The sequence below is a fragment of the Spermophilus citellus genome (assembly GCF_964194105.1).
Source record: "Spermophilus citellus genome assembly, chromosome: 1".
NCBI classification, from domain to species: Eukaryota; Metazoa; Chordata; class Mammalia; order Rodentia; family Sciuridae; genus Spermophilus; species Spermophilus citellus.
Genome location: NC_138182.1, coordinates 145489819 through 145510157, shown reverse-complemented (window position 1 = coordinate 145510157; position 20339 = coordinate 145489819). Strand labels below are relative to the sequence as shown.

General features: G+C 38.3%; 1 protein-coding gene across 2 annotated transcripts; it reads left to right on the top strand.

Annotated features, from left to right (window-relative positions):
- Positions 1-1333: 1333 nt before the first annotated feature.
- Positions 1334-19723, top strand: LOC308658464 (keratinocyte-associated transmembrane protein 2). 2 transcript variants are annotated; one of them, XM_081311175.1, is made up of 3 exons: positions 1334-1511; positions 15608-16131; positions 18295-19723. In XM_081311175.1, exons 1-3 carry the CDS (start codon positions 1376-1378, stop codon positions 18424-18426), a joined length of 792 nt encoding a protein of 263 aa, XP_081167301.1. In that variant the 5' UTR covers positions 1334-1375; the 3' UTR covers positions 18427-19723. The 2 variants fall into 2 exon arrangements, with proteins under 2 accessions (XP_081167301.1, XP_081167300.1); XM_081311174.1 differs by having other exon boundaries at positions 1334-1550.
- The last annotated feature ends 616 nt before the right edge of the window (positions 19724-20339 follow it).

Genomic DNA, 20339 nt, shown 5'->3' with positions numbered 1-20339 from the left:
AGTGTCTCACTAAGTTGCTGAGGCTGGCTTTGAACTTCAATCCTCCTGTCTCAGCCTCCTTAGCCGCTGGGATTACAGGGGTAGGTCACCATACCCAGCACCCTTGGTCCTTTTTATCTTGTGTCAGTAGTACTAGGGGGTGGAACCCAGGGCCTTGTACACGCTAGGTAAATGCAGTATATAGAGCTCATCCCTAGCCTGAGGGATGTTTTCTGTACTCACAGGAGTGAAAGCTCCTGGGCGCTGTGGGGGTGGGGGGACTGTGTGCTTTGGCTAACTTGGAGGTTTTGTAATAAGGGCACCATTCCGTCTATATGGGCTTGTGGTGGACTTTGGGAAATAAGCAGATGAATGGCTTCTTAGTTTTTTTAACACAGACTTAAGTGTTTCTGAGCTGTCTCTGGAGCCAGATAAATGCTATGGGAAAAACAGATTCAGAACACAGGCCCTTCTCTACTCTGTAGAGGCAGTTCAGCTGTCTCTGGGGACAGCAGCAATCTTCTGAGGGAGTCACAGACAGTGGTGAAACTGTGGACACAATAAATGTCTTTATGCCATGCTAACTTTCGTGACAATTAATCAAATGGGACCTTTATAAATTGAAGCCTATAGCTGTTTATTAAGGAAATATTCACAGAAGGAACACACAGACCAACGCATTATGCCAAGGCCCAACTGAACTTCCTGGAAGTTTCTAAATTTGCATTTTCATATACTGGGGGTTTTGTATTTTAACTTACAAAATTTAAAAAGTAACAAAAGTGTATTTTAGGAAATCTGGAAGCTCTTCACAATGGTAACCCCTCACCCCTACTTCTAGCTACCTTCTCTGTTTCTTCTTTACCTTCTTATGCTTCCCGCTGTTGTCTCCCTCCCAATAAACTTTACAAAGGCTTTGTGGTTCATTTTGTTTTCTGCTGTACCCTGAAATATGGAGAAGTGCTAAATATTTGTCGAAATAATAAATGATTGTGGGAACGATAATAATAAAATAATATTTACCACCCAGATATGACCACTATACCATTCTCGTTTCCATTGCCTTTGGGAGGTGGGTGAGTTCACTTTCATGATCAGTCTACTTGAAACAGCTACATTTTTCTTGAAAAAATGTTTTAAACACTCTTATTGGAAGCATGGTACTCCGACAAGCGGGAGGCAGCGAGGGGCTTGCCCTGGCCCTCTTTAGGACCTTCCTCACCACATCCTTAACGCGGCCCAAGAGGCAACTCCCACCACCTTTCCTCCTTATTCCTGTTTCCAGATGCTACGTCATCGCGCTGGGACGTAGATGCCTAGGGCCGCGCTGCCTTACGCAAGGTCTGACGTCATGACGTAAGCCTAGCAACAGCGCAGGCTCCCGGCCGAGTCCGTTATGGCCGCAGCCGCCTTGGGGAGGATGAGGGGGGCCTCGCAAGTGAACCAGCTTCCCGGGCCCGGCATTCAGACCCCCGGAGGGCTGGCGTGGATACTGGTCCTCGTGCTCCTGCTGGCGTCCGCCATGTCCACTGGTAAACGGGGCGCGACGGCAGGGCGGGTGAGGAAAGGAGGTGAGGGCCTGGGCGCGGGTCTGGAGACAGACTGGGCCAGGGGAAAGGGCGCTTCCGAGTGTCCAGAGCAGACGGTGTCTAGTTGGGGCAGAGTCTGCCCAGCGTAGAAGGGGGCACATGGTGGGGTCCAAGACGGTGGAGTCTTCCTGGGCCTCAGAAGTGCGGCTGAGAGATGCAGACGCCCGGGAGCTGGGAGAAGAATGTAGATGGGCGGGGAGCGGGGGAGTGGTGATGTGGTTCACAGTCTTGAAGAATGGACTGTCAAAAGGAGTGGCGACTGTTGGGTTTCCACAGTTTTTTGGAATGGGGAGTTAGGGTCTCGAAAGGGGGTCGGAGGTGACAGGGGCTCGGGGTTGCGGGGTGTGGTGTCTGTGGAGGGTCCCAAAGTGTGTGTGTGTAGGAGGGCGGGGCGGGGACCTAGCAGGGTCTTGGAAGGAAAATCTCCCCTTTCCCGCCCCCACCCCCCACACCCCATGAGTGAGGTCAGTAGTAAAGACCGAGGTGGGCGGGATCAGTGACCCAGTGACTGGACGAACTGAACTGAGTGAATGTTAGAGAGAGAGAGGGAGAGAGAGAGAGAGAGAGCGCGAGCGAGCGAGCGAGCGCGCTAGCTGCTTTCGGGTACTGATGCATTTCTGAGGTCTCGGAGGTCCTGGTGCATTGGTGAATAGCTAGCGTATGGGGCTTGGGCCCTTGAGGAGCTTGGGAGAAGAAGTTTGGGAACCCGGCGCCGTGGCGCATGCCTGTAATCTCAGTGGCTCAGGAGGCTGATGCAGGAGGATCACAAGTTCAAAGGCAGCCTTAGCAAAAGGGAGGCACTAAGCAACTCAGTGAGACCCTGTCTCTAAATAAAATACAAAATAGGGCTGGGGATGTGGCTCAGTCCTTGAGTTCAATCCCCAAATCCCCAGTACCAAAAAAAAAAAAAAAAAAAAAAAAAAAAAAAAAAAAAAAAAAAGATAAAAAGATTATTTGTAAACTGTGGTCCCCTTCTCTGTATCTTGGGTTATTCAGGACAACACTGCCTCAGTTTAATGGCAATTAAATTTAACCCAATGGCAATTTAACCCTAACCCTAACCCTTACAAGGTAAAGTAACCCTTACTTTGTAAATCAAGATAAGATTGAGACTTAGTGGGGAAAACTCCACTAGTAAGAATTTAGAATGATTTAGCAGGATCTTGTTCAGTAGTCTCGATTTTCTTTCAGTCCAAGACACAGTCCTTTTCTTCCAATGTCTTTTTTTTTTTTTTTTGAGTTTTCAGATGAAAAATAGTGAGAAAAAAATGTTTTAAACCCTCTTATTGGAAGCATGGTACCCCGCCATGTGGGAGGCAGCAAGGGGCTTGCCCTGGCCCTCTTGAGCACCTTGTTAGAGGAAGTTATGCCGGTGGGGGGCGCCCTTAAAGAGAACTGTGGAACTCCTATTTTTTTTTTCTCTCTCTCTCTCACTTCCCTGACATGAGGTAAATGGGCCTCCTCCACCACACCCCCTCCATGATGCTGTATAGATTTATTCCTTTGCCAATCGTGAACATCCAGCCATACATTTTACTACAGTGCTTTGGGTACATATTTCCTCAAAAAACACTGAAGGCAGTGCATTGCCTTCCCAGAGTTGTTTGCAAGTCTGAGGGGAAGGACTGTGGTCACTGTGATCCATTTTCCCAAGGCCCTTTCATCATTAGTAAAATGTAATGAGGATTTCCCTGGTTAATGTTGGTATTTCTGTTCCTAAAGTATTTGAGTAGCATAATTGTTTGGATCATTTGATTATCTTAGAACAAAATGACATTTAAATATCTATATTTCCAGCTGGAATGATTAAGAAGTCTGTATAGCTAGGAAGTAGTTACAGAAATAGATTTTTTGGTTGAAAATCTTGTGTTGGGGGAGAGGGGCAAATGAGGGGGACTGTGAAGTATTAAGGTGTCCTTTTGTCTCTGTTTTTATTTCTTAGAGTACTTAAATATTGCTGTAACCATATTGAAGATTTTAGGGAATCTTTATCTTTTAAAATTGTCTTTATTTATACCTATTTTGAATGTTATAAATTCAGATTATTTCCTACTGAAAACAACTTTAATGAAAATGAATATATGTGTTTTTTTATAGAAGCTCCATTGCAGTAGTGTAGCATTTATAAAGTTTGGGGTAATGTAAGTATTTTTTTGCAAGCATGCCTTATGTGGGATAATGTCAATGTAATCACTCTTATAATAAGAAAATTTAAATCTAGAATGTGTTGGGTTTCAAATTTCAAATAAGCCTAGAGAAAGTTACCATATTAGGTTTATTTAAATTGGTTTCATAGTAGGTTTCTTAAAATTTCAGTGCTTGGTGTATTCTTGGAAGTGTGTAGGAATTCATAAGTTTTATGTTTTTGTTTTGATAAAATCTAAAAAAAAAAAATACTCATTTTGTATCACTGGATGACCAGCTTATGTTCAAGCCTTGCTGAGCTGTTTCAAAAGTGCCTGCTTTTCTTCATTTGCTCTCTTTGTTCCCTAATGATCACCTTAATTTAATCTGTAATACATTTATTTATTTTTTTAAACTTTTTTTTAAAATTGTAGTTGGAAACAATACCTTTATTTTGTTTATTTATCTTTATGTGGTGCTGAGGTTTGAACCCATGGCCTTGCACATGCTAGGGTGAGTACTCTACCGCTGAGCCACAACCCCAGCCCCAATACATTTAATTTTTAATGCAAGTTTTCTTAAACCAGCATGTGAGTGAGTTCTCAGGGTCTTCTTCATTCTCAAGTTTGAAAAATGCCAATATAATTTTAAGTCATTTTTTTTTAAAAAGAAAAAATTAAAGAAGAAGAATTTAAAAAGTCCTATTTTTAAAATGTTAAGTTTTAGCTAACGGGGTAATACCAATTAGGAAAGGGTAGAAATGGAAGATTTAGACATCTAGAGTAATGTGTATGTTTGTAGAAGCTAAGCAATTAAATCCATAAAGCAGGAGTTGTCTCTGTTCTGAAAACTCTTAATAGCTAACTGGATCAACTTCTCTGATTTGAAGGAGAAGAGGTCAAGGAAGTTGATTTACTTTGGATCAAATGTATCAGATGAATTCTTAGTTATTTTCCTGTGTGGTATTTGTGTATTACTTTTAAGTTTTTATTTCTTGAACAATACACATGCTGCTCCTACTTGGTGCTAGGTATTGAAGTTACATCATTAGTAAGGGTAATATTAAAGGTATTTTTAGAGCAGGTAGTGTTTCCTGGGCTTTTCAGGAGCAGGGGTAGGTGTAGAGATGCTACTTGGGATGCCATGTGTAGTTGGTGGTGAGAATTGGATGAAGAGCACATTCAATAAACATTAAATGCCTACTACTTGCTAAATAAGTGGTGGGGGTGGAACAGGTAGGGAGATTAGCAAGTGACACTGAGAGTGAGTTAACCAGGCCAGATCTTTTTGCACTATTATATAGACTTTGGTTTTTGAGAGAAAGGGAGAGCCCCTGGAGGGTTTTTTAAGTAGAAGAGTGACCTCATCCAATTTAAATTTTTACAGGCTATCTTGTTGAGTGTGGACAGCATGGGTTAGGGTGGAAGGAGCCAATCAGTTAGGAAGATGTTGTAATAATCCAGGTGAAGCTTGGAGTAGACAGTAGCAGTGGACAGGTGAAAAGTCTTCAAATTTTAAAGGTATAGTAACAGATTGGATGTGAGGTGTAAAGAAAATGACAACTCCAGGGTTTTTGGATTGAATAAATAGAATGATGAAGTTCCATTATTTGAGATGGAGACTGTGGGTACAGCAAGGTGGTTTTTAAAAAAAATTTTTTGGAGTGGGGTTTAGATATTCATTTCTTCATTTTTTTTTGAGATAATTAGCGGTTGTAAGAAATAATTATAGAGATTTTCCATACCCACTGTAGTATAATATCACATGCAGGATATTGACATTGATATAGTCAAGATTTCCATTGGCATTTCCAATTAAGGGTATTTCCATAGCCACACTTGTTGCCCCTCTGAGGTCACCCCTCTTCCTTCCTGCTCCACCCTCTCCAGAACTTCTGGCAACCACAAATTTGTTTTCCATTTCCATAATGGTATCATTTTGGGAGTCTTATATAAATGTAATCATGTAGTATATAACCATTGGATTGGCTTTTTTCACTTAGCACAATTCTCTGGAGATTCATCTAGGTTGTAGTATGTGTCAATAGTTTGTTCCTTTTTATTGCTGATTAGTATTCCATAGTACAGATATATTATACTTTAATGATCCATCTGTTGAAGGATGTCTGGTTGTTTCCGGTTTCTGGCTATTATGAATAAAGCTGCTGTAAACATTTGTGTACTGATTTCTGTCTGAACATAAATTTTCATTTTTCTGGAATAAATTCCTTTGCGTATAATTTTATGATAGTTATATATTTAGTTTTTTTTATGATAGTTATATATTTAGTTTAGTTTTTTTTTTTTTTTAGAAACTGCCAGATTGTTTCCCAGAGCCTCTGTTCTATTTTATATTCACACCAGGAACATATGAGTGATCTGGTTTCTCTTCATCCTCACCACATTTGGTGGTGTTCTTATGTTTCATTTTAGCCATTCTGATAGAGGTGTAGTGATATCTCATTGTAGTTTTGATTTGCATTTTCCTAATGGCTTATTATCTTTTTATATGCTTATTTGCCATCTGTGTATTCTCTTTTGTGAAATGTCTCTTCATGTCTTTTGGCTATTTTGGGACTGGATTGTTTTTTCTAACCCTAAATTTCAAAGATTGTGTTGTATTTTTTCTAAAGGATTCATAGTTTTATATTTCTGATTTATTTTTAGTTTTAATTTTTGGTGCTGAAGATTGAACTTGTCATACATATCAGGCAGGTGCCCTGCCATGGAGCTATAGCCTTAGTCCTTTTTAAAAATGTTTTTTTTTTTTTTTTTGCTTTAAGACAGGGTCTTACTAAGTTGTCCAGGCTAGCCTTGAACTTGCAGTCCTCCTGCCTCTACCTCAGGATACAACACTGTGCCCAGCTATTTTTAGTTAATTTTTGTATCTAAAATGGTAGATTACATTGATTGCTTTAATAATATTGAACCAGTCTTGCATCTCAAGAATAAACTTCATTATTCATGGTCTATACTTTTAATTTTTGTATTCTTGTGGTGCTGAGATGAAACCTAGGGCCTATGTATGCTAAGTATGATCTCTACCATTGAGCTACAGCCCCAGATCTTTTAATTGATTTTTATTGTACTAGTCAGCTTCATGTTACTCTAATGAAATACCTGAGGCTATTAACTTATATAGAGTATGGTTTATTTGACTTATGGTTCTGGAGGTTCCATTGGAAGATTATGTGGTCTTATGGCTTTGGGTCACTGGTGAGGACTGTCATCATAGTGGAAATGTATGGAGGGGCAGACATCAAACAGGAAGCAGGAAGAGGAAGAGGAAGAGTCAAGGATCCAAAATTCTCCTTTGAGAGCACGCCCCCAATAACCTAAGGATCTTCCACAAGTCTCTACCTGGAGGTTCCACAGCTTCTCAATAGTACAACACTGGGACCCAAACCAAACCTTTAACACATGGGCCTTTGGGCGCCATTCAACCTCCAAAATATAGCATTTATATTGCAGATTTTTATTTGCTAATATTTGTTAAGGATTTTTTCATGTATATTCACAAGAGATATCAATCTGTAGTTTCCTTTTTCTGTAAGGTGTTTGGTTTTGGTACCTAGCCAGATTCTTCTTTTATTAATATGTTTTGTCTTTCTTTTTTTGGTTAGCTTTAAAAAATGAATTGAGGGGCTGGGGATGTGGCTCAAGCGGTGGCGCGCTCGCCTGGCATGCATGCGGCCCGGGTTCGATCCTCAGCACCACATACAAACAAAGATGTTGTGTCCGCCGAAAACTAAAAAATGAGTAAAAAATAAAAAAAATGAATTGATAAGTATTTTTTTTGCAATCTCCTGCCTCAAGCTTCTGAATCATTGGGATTACAGGTGTCTGCCACCTAGCCAGCTTCTTCTTTTATTAATATGTTTTGTTTTTCTTTTTTTTTTTGGTTAGCTTTATAAAATGAATTGATAAGTTTTTTTTTTTTTTTATTCTCTGGAAGAGATTGTGTAGAATTGGTATTGATTCTTGTTTAAATGTGTGGTAGAAATTGATGAAACCATCTGGGCCTAGAGATTTATTTCTTAGGAGCTTTAAGTTAAGAATTCTATTTCCTTAATATTTATAGGGCTAATCAAATGATATATTTCATAGTAGGTGAATTGTGGTAGTTTGTGCTTTCCAAGAACTTTGTCTGTGTCATACAAGTTGTCATATTTATGTGTGTGGTGTGATTCATGATTATTTTTCATTTGGTGTCTGTTGTATCTGACTTATATCCCTTGTTAATTTCTGATGTTGATAATTTATGTCTTTTTTCTCATTTTGTTTTGTCTTTCTTGGTAGGGATTTGTCAGTTTTTCTGATCTTTATCTTTTCAAAGAACCAATTCTTTGTTTCATTGATTTTTAGTATTTTCCTGTTTTCAATTTTATATTATCTTTATTATTTGCTTTCTGGATTTTGAGTTTGTGTCTTTTCTTGGTTACTGAGATAGGAGCTTACATGATTGTTTTAAGACAGTCCCTCTTTTATATGCTTTTATTTTTTATATGCTTTTAGTGGTATAAATTTCCTTGTCATTGCTTTAGCTGTATCTCACATACTTTGACATGTTGTATTTTCATTTGCATTCAGCTCAATGCTTTTTTTTCCCCTTGAGACTTTCTCTTTGATTTATAAATTATATAGAGGTGTGTTGTTTAAGAAAAGCATTGTGGTTTATGCCTGTAATCTCAGCTACTGGGAAGGCTGATGCAGGTGGATCACAAATTTCAGGCCAGCCTTAGCAAGACCTTATCTCAAAAAAAAAAAAAAAAAGTGTGGGGAGCAAAATCATCTGTCATACCAAGAACTAGGAAGATGTCAAGGTATATGAAAAACACAAATCAGGGGCTGGGGACATGGCTCAAGCGGTAGAGTGCTCGCCTGGCATGCGTGCGGCCCAGGTTCGATCCTCAGCACCACATACAAACAAAGATGTTGTGTCCGCCGAAAACTAAGAAATAAATATTTAAAAAAAAAAAAAAAAAAAAAAAAAAAGAAAAACACAAATCAGTAATGCTAACACAGTTGTGGCTGTGGCTGAGTGGCAGAACCCTTGCCCTCATGAGTTCAATCTCCAGTACTGGCAGGAAAAAAAAAAAAGTGTATTGTTTAGTTTCCAAATGTTTGAAAAATTTTTCTTTTTCTTTTCCTCCCTTCCTCTCTCCATCTCTTCCTAGTTGAACTGGGGACTGCTCTTCTACTGGTCGACATCCTCAGCCCTTTTAAATTTTGAGACAGGGTCTCAGTCAATTGATGAGACTCGCCTCAAATTTGCAATCTCCTGCCTCAAGCTCCTGAGTCATTGGGATTACAGGTGTCTGCACCTAGCCAGCTTCTTCTTTTATTAAAATGTTTTGTCTTTCTTTTTTTTTTTTTTTTTTTTTTTTGTAATACTGGGGATTGAACTCAGGGCCATACACATGCTAAGCCCATGCTCTACCAACTGAGTTACATCCCTAGCCTCAGTATCTGGTTTAACCCTTTTTCTCCTCTCTTTCTAATCTAATACATGCTAGGTTTTTTCGTTATTGCCCCTCAGGTCTTTGAGGTTTGGTTTATTTTTCTATAGTCTGTTTCTACAGCCTGGATAATTTCTGTTGTTCTTTCAGTTCACTGTTTTTTTTTTTTTTCTCCTGACTCCCTTCATTCTGCTCTTGAATTCACCTCCTGAACATCTTATTTATTCATTTGATTTTGGGGAGTGAATCTAGGAACAATCTGCCACTGAGCTACATCCCAGCCTTTATTTATTGATTGATTGAGATAGGTTCTTGTTAAGTTGCCTAGGCTGGCCTCTGATTTGGGATCCTCCTGCCTCAGCCTTCTGAGTAACAGGGATTACAGAGTGTACCACTGTGGCTAGCTCTGTTAGCATCTGTTGATTGTGTTCTTCATATAGCTTGACATCTTCCTGGTTCTTGGCATGACAGATGATTTTGGATTGAAACCTGGACTTTTTTGTACTATCCTATGGGACTTATTTAATCTTTCTCTTTCAGGTTTTTTTTTTTTTTTTTTTTTGTAACACTGCTGTGACAGGGGTTGCTGCACACACATTACTCTGTGTAGGGGTACAAATCTTGTTATTTACATTTGCTTGCTGTTGACACCTAAATAGTGGTGGTCTCCTTGTTTTTCTTGGGTGGGGGTAGGATTCTGGCTTCCCTCAGGGTCTGCACTGACATAATTGTGGGGGTGGCCTTGTTATTGTTTGATGATGGTTGAAATCTTGACTGTACATTTGTTCTCTTCTGGCACTGTTCCATTATTCTTTCCTGATCTTTTGACTAGAGAAAGTAGCCTTTTGGGGGACAATTCTGTCTGTACCTGTTTTAGTCAGCTTTTTTGCTGCTGTGACTAAAGGACATGACCAGCACAATTATAGAGGAGGAAGAGATTATTTGAGGGCTCACAGTTTCAGAGGTCTTGGTCCATAGAAGGCTGGCTTCATTTCTTGGGGCTCAATATGAGGCTGAACATCATGGTGGAGTGTGTGGCAGAGAGAAGAGGTTCACATTATGGTGATCAAGAAGCAGAGAGAGAGTCCATTCTCTAGATACAAAATATATACACCAAAGCCATGCTCCAATTCCCACCCCCCTCTAGCCACAACCTACCCTTCAATTAATCCCATTAGGGATTAACTCACTGATTAGGCTAAAGCTATAACCCAATCATTTCTCCTCCCAACCTTCTTGCGTTGTCTCACAGATGAGCTTTTGGGGGATACCATATCTAAACCATAACAATACCCCTTCTTGTTTTTAGGTTGCTTGCTTCTTTATCTGCCAGTTTGGGATACATGAGATAAAAAGAAAATTCAGGACTGTGAGTCAACTTTTTCATCACTCTAACAAATACGAGATGTTGAGCTTATAAAAAGAAAAGATTTACTTTGGGTCACAGTTCTAGAAGTTTCAGTTCATGATTGGTTGGCCCCATTGTTTTGGCTCTGTTGTGGCACATCATGGCAGGAGCTCATAGTAAAGCAAAACTGTATACCTCATGGCTGGGACGCAAAGCTGAGGAGGTAAGGACTGGGGAGAAGGGAAGAGCTTGGCATCCATGATCCCCTTCAAGGGAGCTCCCAGTGATCTGACCTCCCAGTAGGTCCTACGTCTTAAAGTTTCTACCACCTCTCAATACTGCCAAGCTGGGCACCAAGCCTTTAACATATGGACCTTTGGGGAACATTACAGATCCAAGCTATAGTACCAGGGAAGTCACTACCATGTCATTTCTTAGGTTCTGAGTCTTGTAACTGTCCTGCCTTGTTCTTTCCACCTTTCAGAGTCTTATTACATTATATGTATATAATGTTCAAAGGTTTTAGTGATTCTTAGTGGGAGAAATAGGGAAGAGTACATCTGTCTTCCTGTAAACCAGTGAGAATCCATTTTGAACCTGTTAATTTGAATGTCAGACATCTGAGAGGAGATGTCAAGCAGGCGTATGGGTCCAGAGTTCTGGCAGTTCACAAAAGTTCCCTTCTGATGGCTTCATTTTTCACTGAGAAGTTAGGAAGTGATGTCAGTTGAAAATGAGAGTAACAGAGAAGGTGTTGGAAATTTGATAGAGGAAAATGTGAATTGCATCCTAAGAGGGGAGGAGAGCAAATGGACTAGAAAAATACAGTCTATGATATCTTTAAACATAGATTTGAATTTTTGGTTTTGAATATCAAATGAAAACAGTAGCATGGATATATATTTATTTCCAGCCATGTTCAGCTTCTTGATGCCCTTGGTGAATTGTCGGAAAGCTTGATTTAATGAGGGGTAGATTTTGCCTCACCAAATGAATGAGTCAAAATGAGTAAGAAGGAGGGAAGGGGCTGTGGATGTAGGGCAGGGATTGTAATGGCTGATCACAGAATTGAATCTTGGTTAAAAAAGCGAAGAGTATGTTTTGGTGGGGTTTGGTGGAGGCCAAGGATGGGTGAAAAGTGTGAGGATCAGAGAGTAGTAGTCTTGATGGATTGAGAATACCAGGGGATGAGCTGAAAGGATAGGAGGCTGTGTCAGCAAGTAGAATGCATGAAATAGTTGATGGAAGAGTTGTGATAAGAGATAATGACCATGGACAAGAGAGACTAATGTAAGGAGGGAGGGCTAGATTATCAGAAGAGGGGAGGTTAAGGATGTTGAAATCAAGACAGGAGTACTTGTCTTGTATTAAACTTTAAGAGCCAGGAGCTGAAATCATTAAAAATTAGAGGACACAACCTGACAAAAGTGAGTGATAGCTGAAGATATGAGACTCACAGCTTGTGGAGCTTATGGAGGGAATGGTCTAATCTGTATGAGGCAGAATCTGTGGTACAAGGATGGTGGGAGAATAAATTATTAATTAAAAGGGTTGTAGGGCTAGTGTGTCTTTAAGGAACAGTTAGGTTTTAGTTATACCAAGAGAATGAAGGATGGAAGGAGAGATCTGCTGAGGATTGTGAATTCTAGAGTGCTCCATGGAGACTTTCTTTATAATCACTCCCCCAGGTATCAGCTTGTGTTCTTTAGACATAAATGAGTATCCAAAAAGTCAGATGTAGAATAACAATTGTTTTGAAAGTCATGGTTAATTACTTGGCTCTCAGTTATTTGAATTTTTAATTTTATTTAAAAACATGACTGGCTATACTTTGGGACAAAAGTTAAATGCATTATAAAAATAGTAATGTATAACCTGAACTTAACTAAGTTGAAATGATGAATGTAAAAATTCTTTTTAGAAGTCCCTGTTTAATAGTTTTTGAATTGTGTACTCTGCCAGAGGTCCTATTTTTCTTTTCTTTCTTTTTTTAAATATATTTTTTAGTTGTAGATGGACACAATATCTTTATTTGTTTCTTTTTATGTGGTGCTGGGAATTGAACCCAGGGTCTCACGCATGCAAGACAAGCGCTCTACCACTGAGCTACAGCCTCAGCCCCTGTTTTTCTTTTCTTCTAGTAAACAATTTCAAGGAACCCAATAACTGAGAATGCTTTAAGAGAGTTTAATTTTTTATTTTCTTTATTTTTATTTTTGTAGCACGGGGGGTTGAATCTAGGGCCTCACTCATGCTAGGCAAGTACATGACCACTGAACTATATTCCCATCCCCCCTTTAAAGCTATGCACCCCCCCCCCACAAAAAACCCCCACAAATAACCCAATCAATAAATGGGCCAAGGACATGAACAGACACTTCTCAGAAGATGACATACAATCAATCAACAAATATATGAAAAAATGTTCATCATCTCTAGCAATTAGAGAAATGCAAATCAAAACTCCTCTAAGATATCATCTCACTCCAGTCAGAATGGCAGCTATTATGAAGACAAACAATAATAAGTGATGGCAAGGATGTGGGGGAAAAGGCACACTTGCTGGTGGGACTGCAAATTGGTGCAGCCAATTGGAAAGCAGTATGGAGATTTGTTGGAAAACTGTGAATGGAACCACCATTTGACCCAGCTATTCTCCTCCTTGGTCTATACCCAAAGGTCTTAAAAACAGCATACTACAGGGACACAGCCACATCAATGTTTATAGCAGCACAATTCACAATAGCTAAACTGTGGAACCAACCTAGATGCCCTTCAATAGATGAATGGATTAAAAAAATGTGGCATATATACACAATGGAATATTACTCAGCAATAAAAGAGGATAAAATCATGGCATTTGCAGGTAAATGGATGGAGTTGGATAAGATAATGCTAAGTGATTAGCCAATCCTCAAAAAACAAATGCCAAATGTTTTCTCTGATATAAGGAGTCTGACTCATAGTGGAGTAGGGAGGGGGAGCATGGGAGGAAAAGATGAACTGTAGATAACTTGAGGAGTGGGAGGGGAAGTGAGGGGGCAGGGGGTTAGCAATGATGGTGGAATGTGATGGACATCATTATCCAAAGTACATGTATGAAGACATGAATTGGTGTGAACATACTTTATATACAAACAGAGATATGAAAAATTGTGCTCTATATGTGTAATAAGAATTGTAATGCATTCTGCTGTCATGTATTTAAAAATTAAAAACAATTAAAAAAATAAAAATTTTATTTTTAGATAGGGTCTTGTTATGTTGCCCAGGCTAACCTTAAACTTTTCAATCTTCCTGCTTCAGCCTCCTGAGTAGTTGGGATTATAGGTATGTGTCACCATGTCTGGCTACTATCATTTTATTTTTTTTACTTTTTTCAGTGCTGTTGATCCAACCCAGGACCTTGCACATACATATTAGGCAGATACTCTATAACTGAGTTACATCCATCAGCCCTAATCTTTTTAAAATAATTTATTAAATTATTTTTTTGGGAGACACTATTCATCCTAGCTGAAACCAGCTACATGAAATAGATATCAACTGTGTTAAGTAAACAAATATATTCACATAAAGGATTGTCTGTACATGCACACATTTGTGAAAGGCCTAGTGTGGCTTGGTTTAATCTTATCCCCATAAAATATTTTATTTTAATTTGATAGGCTTTAAAATATTATCTAAATATATGTATATCCCACAAGCCTTTAAAAAAAAAAAAAGCATAATAGGGCTGGGGATGTGGCTCAAGCGGTAGCGCGCTCGCCTGGCATGCGTGCGGCCCGGGTTCAATCCTCAGCACCACATACAAACAAAGATGTTGTGTCCGCCAAAAACTAAAAAAAATGAATATTAAAATTCTCTCTCTCTTAAAAAAAAAAGCATAATAGATGTCCTTGAAGGTCTTCAACAAATTCTACATTTGGTTATGTATTAGAAACACTGGTTAATTTCAACAGGAATTCCTCAGTTGAGTCTGCCTCTATTAATACTTCTTGTTATATAGTTACTTACATAAATAATTTTCTAAACCATGCTGAGTAGGTAGCACCATAGGGAACTGAGAATTGGGTGTCTATTAGATATCATTTCCTATACCTAGATTGCCTTCTCCAGTCTTTGTAAATACTTTTTGTTTTCTTCTTCTTTTCATACGGGGATTGAATCCAGGGGTACTCACTGAGCTACACTCTCAGGCCTTTTTTAATTTTTAGATAGGGTTTTGCTGAGTTGCTTAGGGCTTCACTAAATTGCTGAGGCTGACCTCAAACTTGGGATCCTTTTGCCTCAGCCCCCTGAGTCACTGGGATTGCAGGTGTGTGCCACTGCGCCAGGCTGTAAATATTTTTTTTGGTGTGTTTGTGAGGTGCTGAACATTGAACCCTGGGCCTCACACATGCTAGGAAAGTGCTGTATCACTGAGTTACAGATCCTGCCCCTTCCCCAGTCATTATCATAGTCTAACAAAGCTGTCACTGAGCTTTCAAGTTCCAGTTTCTAATTTTTGTCCTTTATGACTTTTCCCTTTCTTTCTTCTATGGGTACTTTAAAAACTCTGAATGAGGGAGTCTTCCAGTTCAAGTGTCACTTAGGAATGCTGGACAGCTTGCTTATATCTTCTCTTAAATTAATTATATTACAAGTATTAAGTTTCCAAATTACATATCTTTTTTGTGACTTCTTGACCCACGATTAGCCAGCTTTCTGTTCTGGGGGATAGGGAGGAGCCTGGACAAAGATTACTGAAGTCTAGCCTCTCCATGAATGGAAGATAGCAGGGTGGGTAAGGGCCATATGTGGACTTTTTCATCTGACCTAAAGTCAGATCCCACTGTTTTCTTTCAGTGGTGGGCTATGCCACAGTGGGTTCATTATGCTACTTAAATTGTTACTACCCAGCAAAGCAATTGTTACCTGATGAATAATTAACTTAAAAGAAATATAACTGATTGCTGGCTATTGAGACTTAATAACTAGTTCTTGAGAGAAAGTTGTAAGAATTTAGCAGAGGGTAATGCTTAATTAAAAATTGAACTTAATATTGCTTTTAGCTTGGTAGAGATGAGTTGGAGATTTCAGGGTAATGGCTTTCTTCCTTTATTTCAGCTCCATCACTAACAGATTCACTGGGCCAAACTGTACAAAGCTCACATATTTCTACTTCAAATATGAAAGCTGTAATACAAGAAAACCTGACCAAATCTTCTATTTCCCGTATCAGTACCACTCTCCCTCCTGCAACCAGTACAGAGAAAAGTGGAAGAGCATCTGCAGCCCCCCATCCCTCCCCTACCACTTCTCTGTCCCAAGAGGAAGCTGATAACAATGAAGATCCGAGCATAGAGGAGGAGGATCTTCTCGCATTGAATAGTTCTCCATCTACAGCCAAAGACACTATGGACAATGGAGATTATGGAGAATCAGAATATGACTGGACCACCAGCCCCAGGGATGAGTCCGATGAGACTTTAGAAGAAAACAGGGGTTACATGGAAATTGAACAGTCAGTGAAATCTTTTAAGGCCCCATCCTCAAATGTTGAAGAGGAAGACAGCCATTTCTTTTTTCATCTTATTATTTTTGCTTTCTGTATTGCAATTGTTTATGTTACATATCACAATAAAAGGAAGGTAAGTTTGGGGGATTTTTCAGCCTCTCGTTGTGTATTATTAGCTCAGTTATATTTCTTACCAATTATATTTTAGTTTAAATTGGTAAAATATCAAGCTGTCTAATTGATTTGTAAATCTGTGGTGTATTTTAACAAACTACAGACAGAACACTGGTATGTGTTTCTAAAAAAAAAAGTGTCATTATTTCTTAATGAGTAAAACGCAAGGTCAATATTTTTTTGTTTGTTTTTTTTTCTCTTCAGTACTAGGGATTGAACCCATGGGTGCCATATCACTGAGCCTTATCCCCAGTCCTTTTTTTTTTCATTTTGAGACAGGGTGTTTTTTTTTTTTTTTTTGGTACTGGGGATTGAACCCAGGGGTGCTTAACCCTGGTCCCTTTAAAAATATTTTATTTAGAGACAGGGTCTTGCTAAGTTGCTTAGGGCCTAAGTTGCTGAGGCTATCTTTGAATTTGTGAATCTCCTGCCTCGGCATCTGAAGCTGCTGGGATTATATGTGTGTGCCAAGTGCCTGGCTGAAATGGATCTTTTTTTTTTTTTTTTTTAAAGAGAGAGAGAGAGAGAATTTTTTTAATATTTATTTTTTAGTTTTCGGCGGACACAACATCTTTATTTTTCGTGTGCTGAGGATCGAACCCAGGGCCACACACATGCCAGGCGAGCGCGCTACCGCTTGAGCCAAATCCCCAGCCCCTGAAATGGATCTTAATAAGTTACCAGAGCTGGTCTCAAATTTGGGATTTTCCTGCCTCAGCTTCCTGAGTTGCTGTTGTAACATGTTACAAAAATTTTTTTTTTTTAAATTTTTATGTCGTCATTTAGCATTGATATCTCAGTGTGAGTACTATGATTTTATAATCTTTTTTTTTAATAGTACTCACACTGGCTCTAAAAGTATTTAATGTTTATTTTAGGAAATTCAGAAAACATGAGTTTAGAAAATAAAATTCAAGCTACTATCCAAGGGTATTAACATTTTGGAATATTTCTGATCTATAAGTGTATATATAATTCATACATACATGTGTATAAATTTTAAATGAATATTATATAGTTTTTTATCTTGCTTTTTGCCTAACAAATCCTGACCATTTTCTATAATATTAATATTCTTTGAAAACATTGTTTGATAGCTGCATAATTGATTCAGCCATTTTCCTATTGGACATTTAGATGATTTCCAATTTTTGGTTCATAAATAATATTGTAACAAACATTTCTATGCTAAAACACTGGCTGGGTGATTTAATGTAAGAGTGCATCTCTGTACCATACAGTCTCATAAAGGCTGAAGAGTTGAGCTTTTCAGAATACTCAAAGAGAGATCAAACACAGAATTTCCTTTTTAATCAGGAAATCTCAGTTTTTGACTATTGCTTTTAATTCCTGGAAAGTCGTCTTCCTATTCTGAGCTTCATTCTCTTACCCAAAAAATGGCAAAATTGGAGCAATTTCAAAAATGTTTATAACTTTGAAAATCAGTTAATCTAATAATAGAAAGTAGCAAAGAAAGCTGATCGTGGTGGTAAATGCCTGTAATTCCAGTGGATTAGGAGGCTGAGGCACGAGGATTAAAGCCAGCCTCAGCAAAAAAGTGAGGCGCTAAACAACTCAGTGAGACCCCATCTCTAAATAAAATACTAAATAGGGCTGGGGATGTGGCTCAGTGGCCAAGTGCCCCAAAGTTTAATCTCTGGTTACCACCCCTACCCCACCCCCCCAGCCCCCCCCAAAAGAAAGAAAATACCAAACAAACTAACCCTCAGGTTATTTGTCATTACTGACCTATCACTGGCTTTGAATTTGTAGATAGACAGATTTTTGAATGCTAGTGATATTGTATCCTAATGTTTGGTGTTGGACTATCTTTGTTATAACTCCTAATGGACTTGTGAAAAAGTAGGATACTGGGCTCCATTTCAACTCCTAATTCAGGCTGAAAATAGAGCCCCAGAATCAGAGTCACTCCTGTGTCCATTGACATCTGAGAAGCACTGTCTGACCTTGTTTATAAGATGAAAAAACAAAATAGCCTTTTTTATTGTTGATATTTTAGTTTTGGGAACTGAAGAGAGAGAGATTTCACTTGTTATAAAAACTTTTACTATATCTTTTTTTTCTCTTTTGTACATCTAATTAATTTTCTTTTTTATTCCAGATTTTCCTCCTAGTTCAAAGCAGGAAATGGCGTGATGGCCTTTGTTCCAAAACAGTGGAATATCATCGTCTAGACCAGAACGTTAATGAGGCCATGCCTTCTCTGAAGATTACCAATGATTATATTTTTTAAAGCACTGTGATTTGAGTTTGCTCATTATATAATTTTATTTGCTTGACTTTTTATATGATATTGTGCAGTTGTTTGCCATAGGCAGTTGGTACTTAAATGAGAGGCGCATTTCTCTCTTTTGCCTTGGTGCTTTGGAAATTGAATGTCACAAACAGGGAGTATATGATTTTTAAATCTACATTTTTAGAGCTGAATTCAGTCAGGTGTTGTCTGAAATGTGAGTTAAGCATTACCTTACATTTACACTGGTAGTTTTTGTTATTTTCCATTCATTGTACTTGTTCTGGAAGTAATGCTACTTTTAAAGATCCCAGACTTGTAACTAAATTCTAACATAGTTAGTACTATTGACTTAGAGTCATTCTCTGCCATCCAGGTACTATTTTTTAAAGACTTTGCAGTCCCAAACCAAAAGGTGCAAGGGTATATGTAATAGTACTTTGCATTCAGGTAACACACTTTTTTCTCTAAAAGAAAATTGCTTTGTGTATTTTAGGCAATTAAAATACAGTTTAAGATAATGAGACTGCTCAATCCCACTACAGTTTTAGGTAGCATATTAAATGTGTCTAAAAATTCTGGCAGAAGAGACTGAATTTTCAGTGATTGTAGATAAAATATTATATAGATATCATTTTTTGGTTTGAATTATTGAATTAAATTGTAGGTAGAAATTGGTAAAATGTTAAATAGACGAAGAATTACTTTTAGTTAGCAGTTGATTGTACCACAGTTTCCTCAAAAATTTCAAGCAGTGGGCAGAGTTTAAAATTATATCATTTGTTCATTTTGGTTTTTATTGTATAGTAAGTTTGAGTAAATTTTAGGGCCCATTATCACTTAAATAAGACTGTATCTCAGTCTTTCAAATTAAAATTATGCCTGAATGAAATTATTTGTAATTATTTGAAATTATTTCTTGTTTGTTTATTTTTTATAGCAACTGTATTTCCTTTGAGTCTGTCTTTCTATCACAAAGAATTGATCAGTATGTAAATAAGTGATTTGAACCACGTTTGACTTACAAGTGTCACTACAACTTTTCAGAAAGCATCACCTCTACTATGTGTTAAACAAGGCCTGGGCGAGCCACAGTCATGTGCTTTGTGTAGAGATGGAAGAAGCAGCACCGTCCATCCTTCCTCTCGGCTGGACACTTGACTGCCCCAATGAGGAAAGGAAGCACAATGGAAATACACCCAAACTGTTTTATTGCAGTAATTTTTTTCATATTTGAAATTTTATTATTTAATATTTTGAATAAGATTTTAAAAAATAAATCCAAGATATAATTCCATGATTTTATAATTGTGTTTCATTTTAGTAGTAATGTGACAGAGGTCAGTGCTGTCTGGGAGAGGAAACAAACTTGATCAGCTTGCTATCATTCCCTCTTAGCTATAGAACTTTGTAAGAATGCTACCTATATTTTAAATCCTTATTTAGCTCCAATTTCCAACAAAATTGAAAATGAAACAAAGTAGGATGGCAAAGGAAAGGACCTGCTCAATGTGCTCTTCCTAGCATCCTGGACTCCCTATTATGGGAGCCTTTTCAACTTGGAGGCTCATCCCCCTTTAGTGGATCTAGATCTCCTAGGTACTTCCTGATGTCCCAGTCTTTGCCACTCAAGTTCCCGTGCTGCCATCAAGCAGCATTTGACTTTTGGAGCTTCAGATTATACATTAATTAAAAATGTTGTTGGAGTCACAGAGGCATCTGCTGGACAAAGGACTGAAAACTCACATTTGAACCTTATAGCATTTATGTATGTTATTCATGTGTGTATGATCTGCTCCTTTCTGGATAGAGTAGAAACTGTACTCAGTGTTGGTACTGATGGCATAAGTCACCCTTTAGCTCCCATCTGTGTCTTAACTGAAAAGGAATGTATTGAAACTTGAAAGACAGAA

What these genes read in the sequence shown, in the direction of transcription:
- LOC308658464 (XM_081311174.1), top strand. Translation starts at nt 1,376, where the DNA reads ATGGCCGCAGCCGCCTTGGGGAGGATGAGGGGGGCCTCGCAAGTGAAC. An exon ending in AGGGCGGGTGAGGAAAGGAG is followed by an intron (nt 1,551 to 15,607) that starts GTGAGGGCCTGG and finishes CCTTTATTTCAG; the next exon opens with CTCCATCACTAACAGATTCA. An exon ending in CATATCACAATAAAAGGAAG is followed by an intron (nt 16,132 to 18,294) that starts GTAAGTTTGGGG and finishes TTTTTATTCCAG; the next exon opens with ATTTTCCTCCTAGTTCAAAG.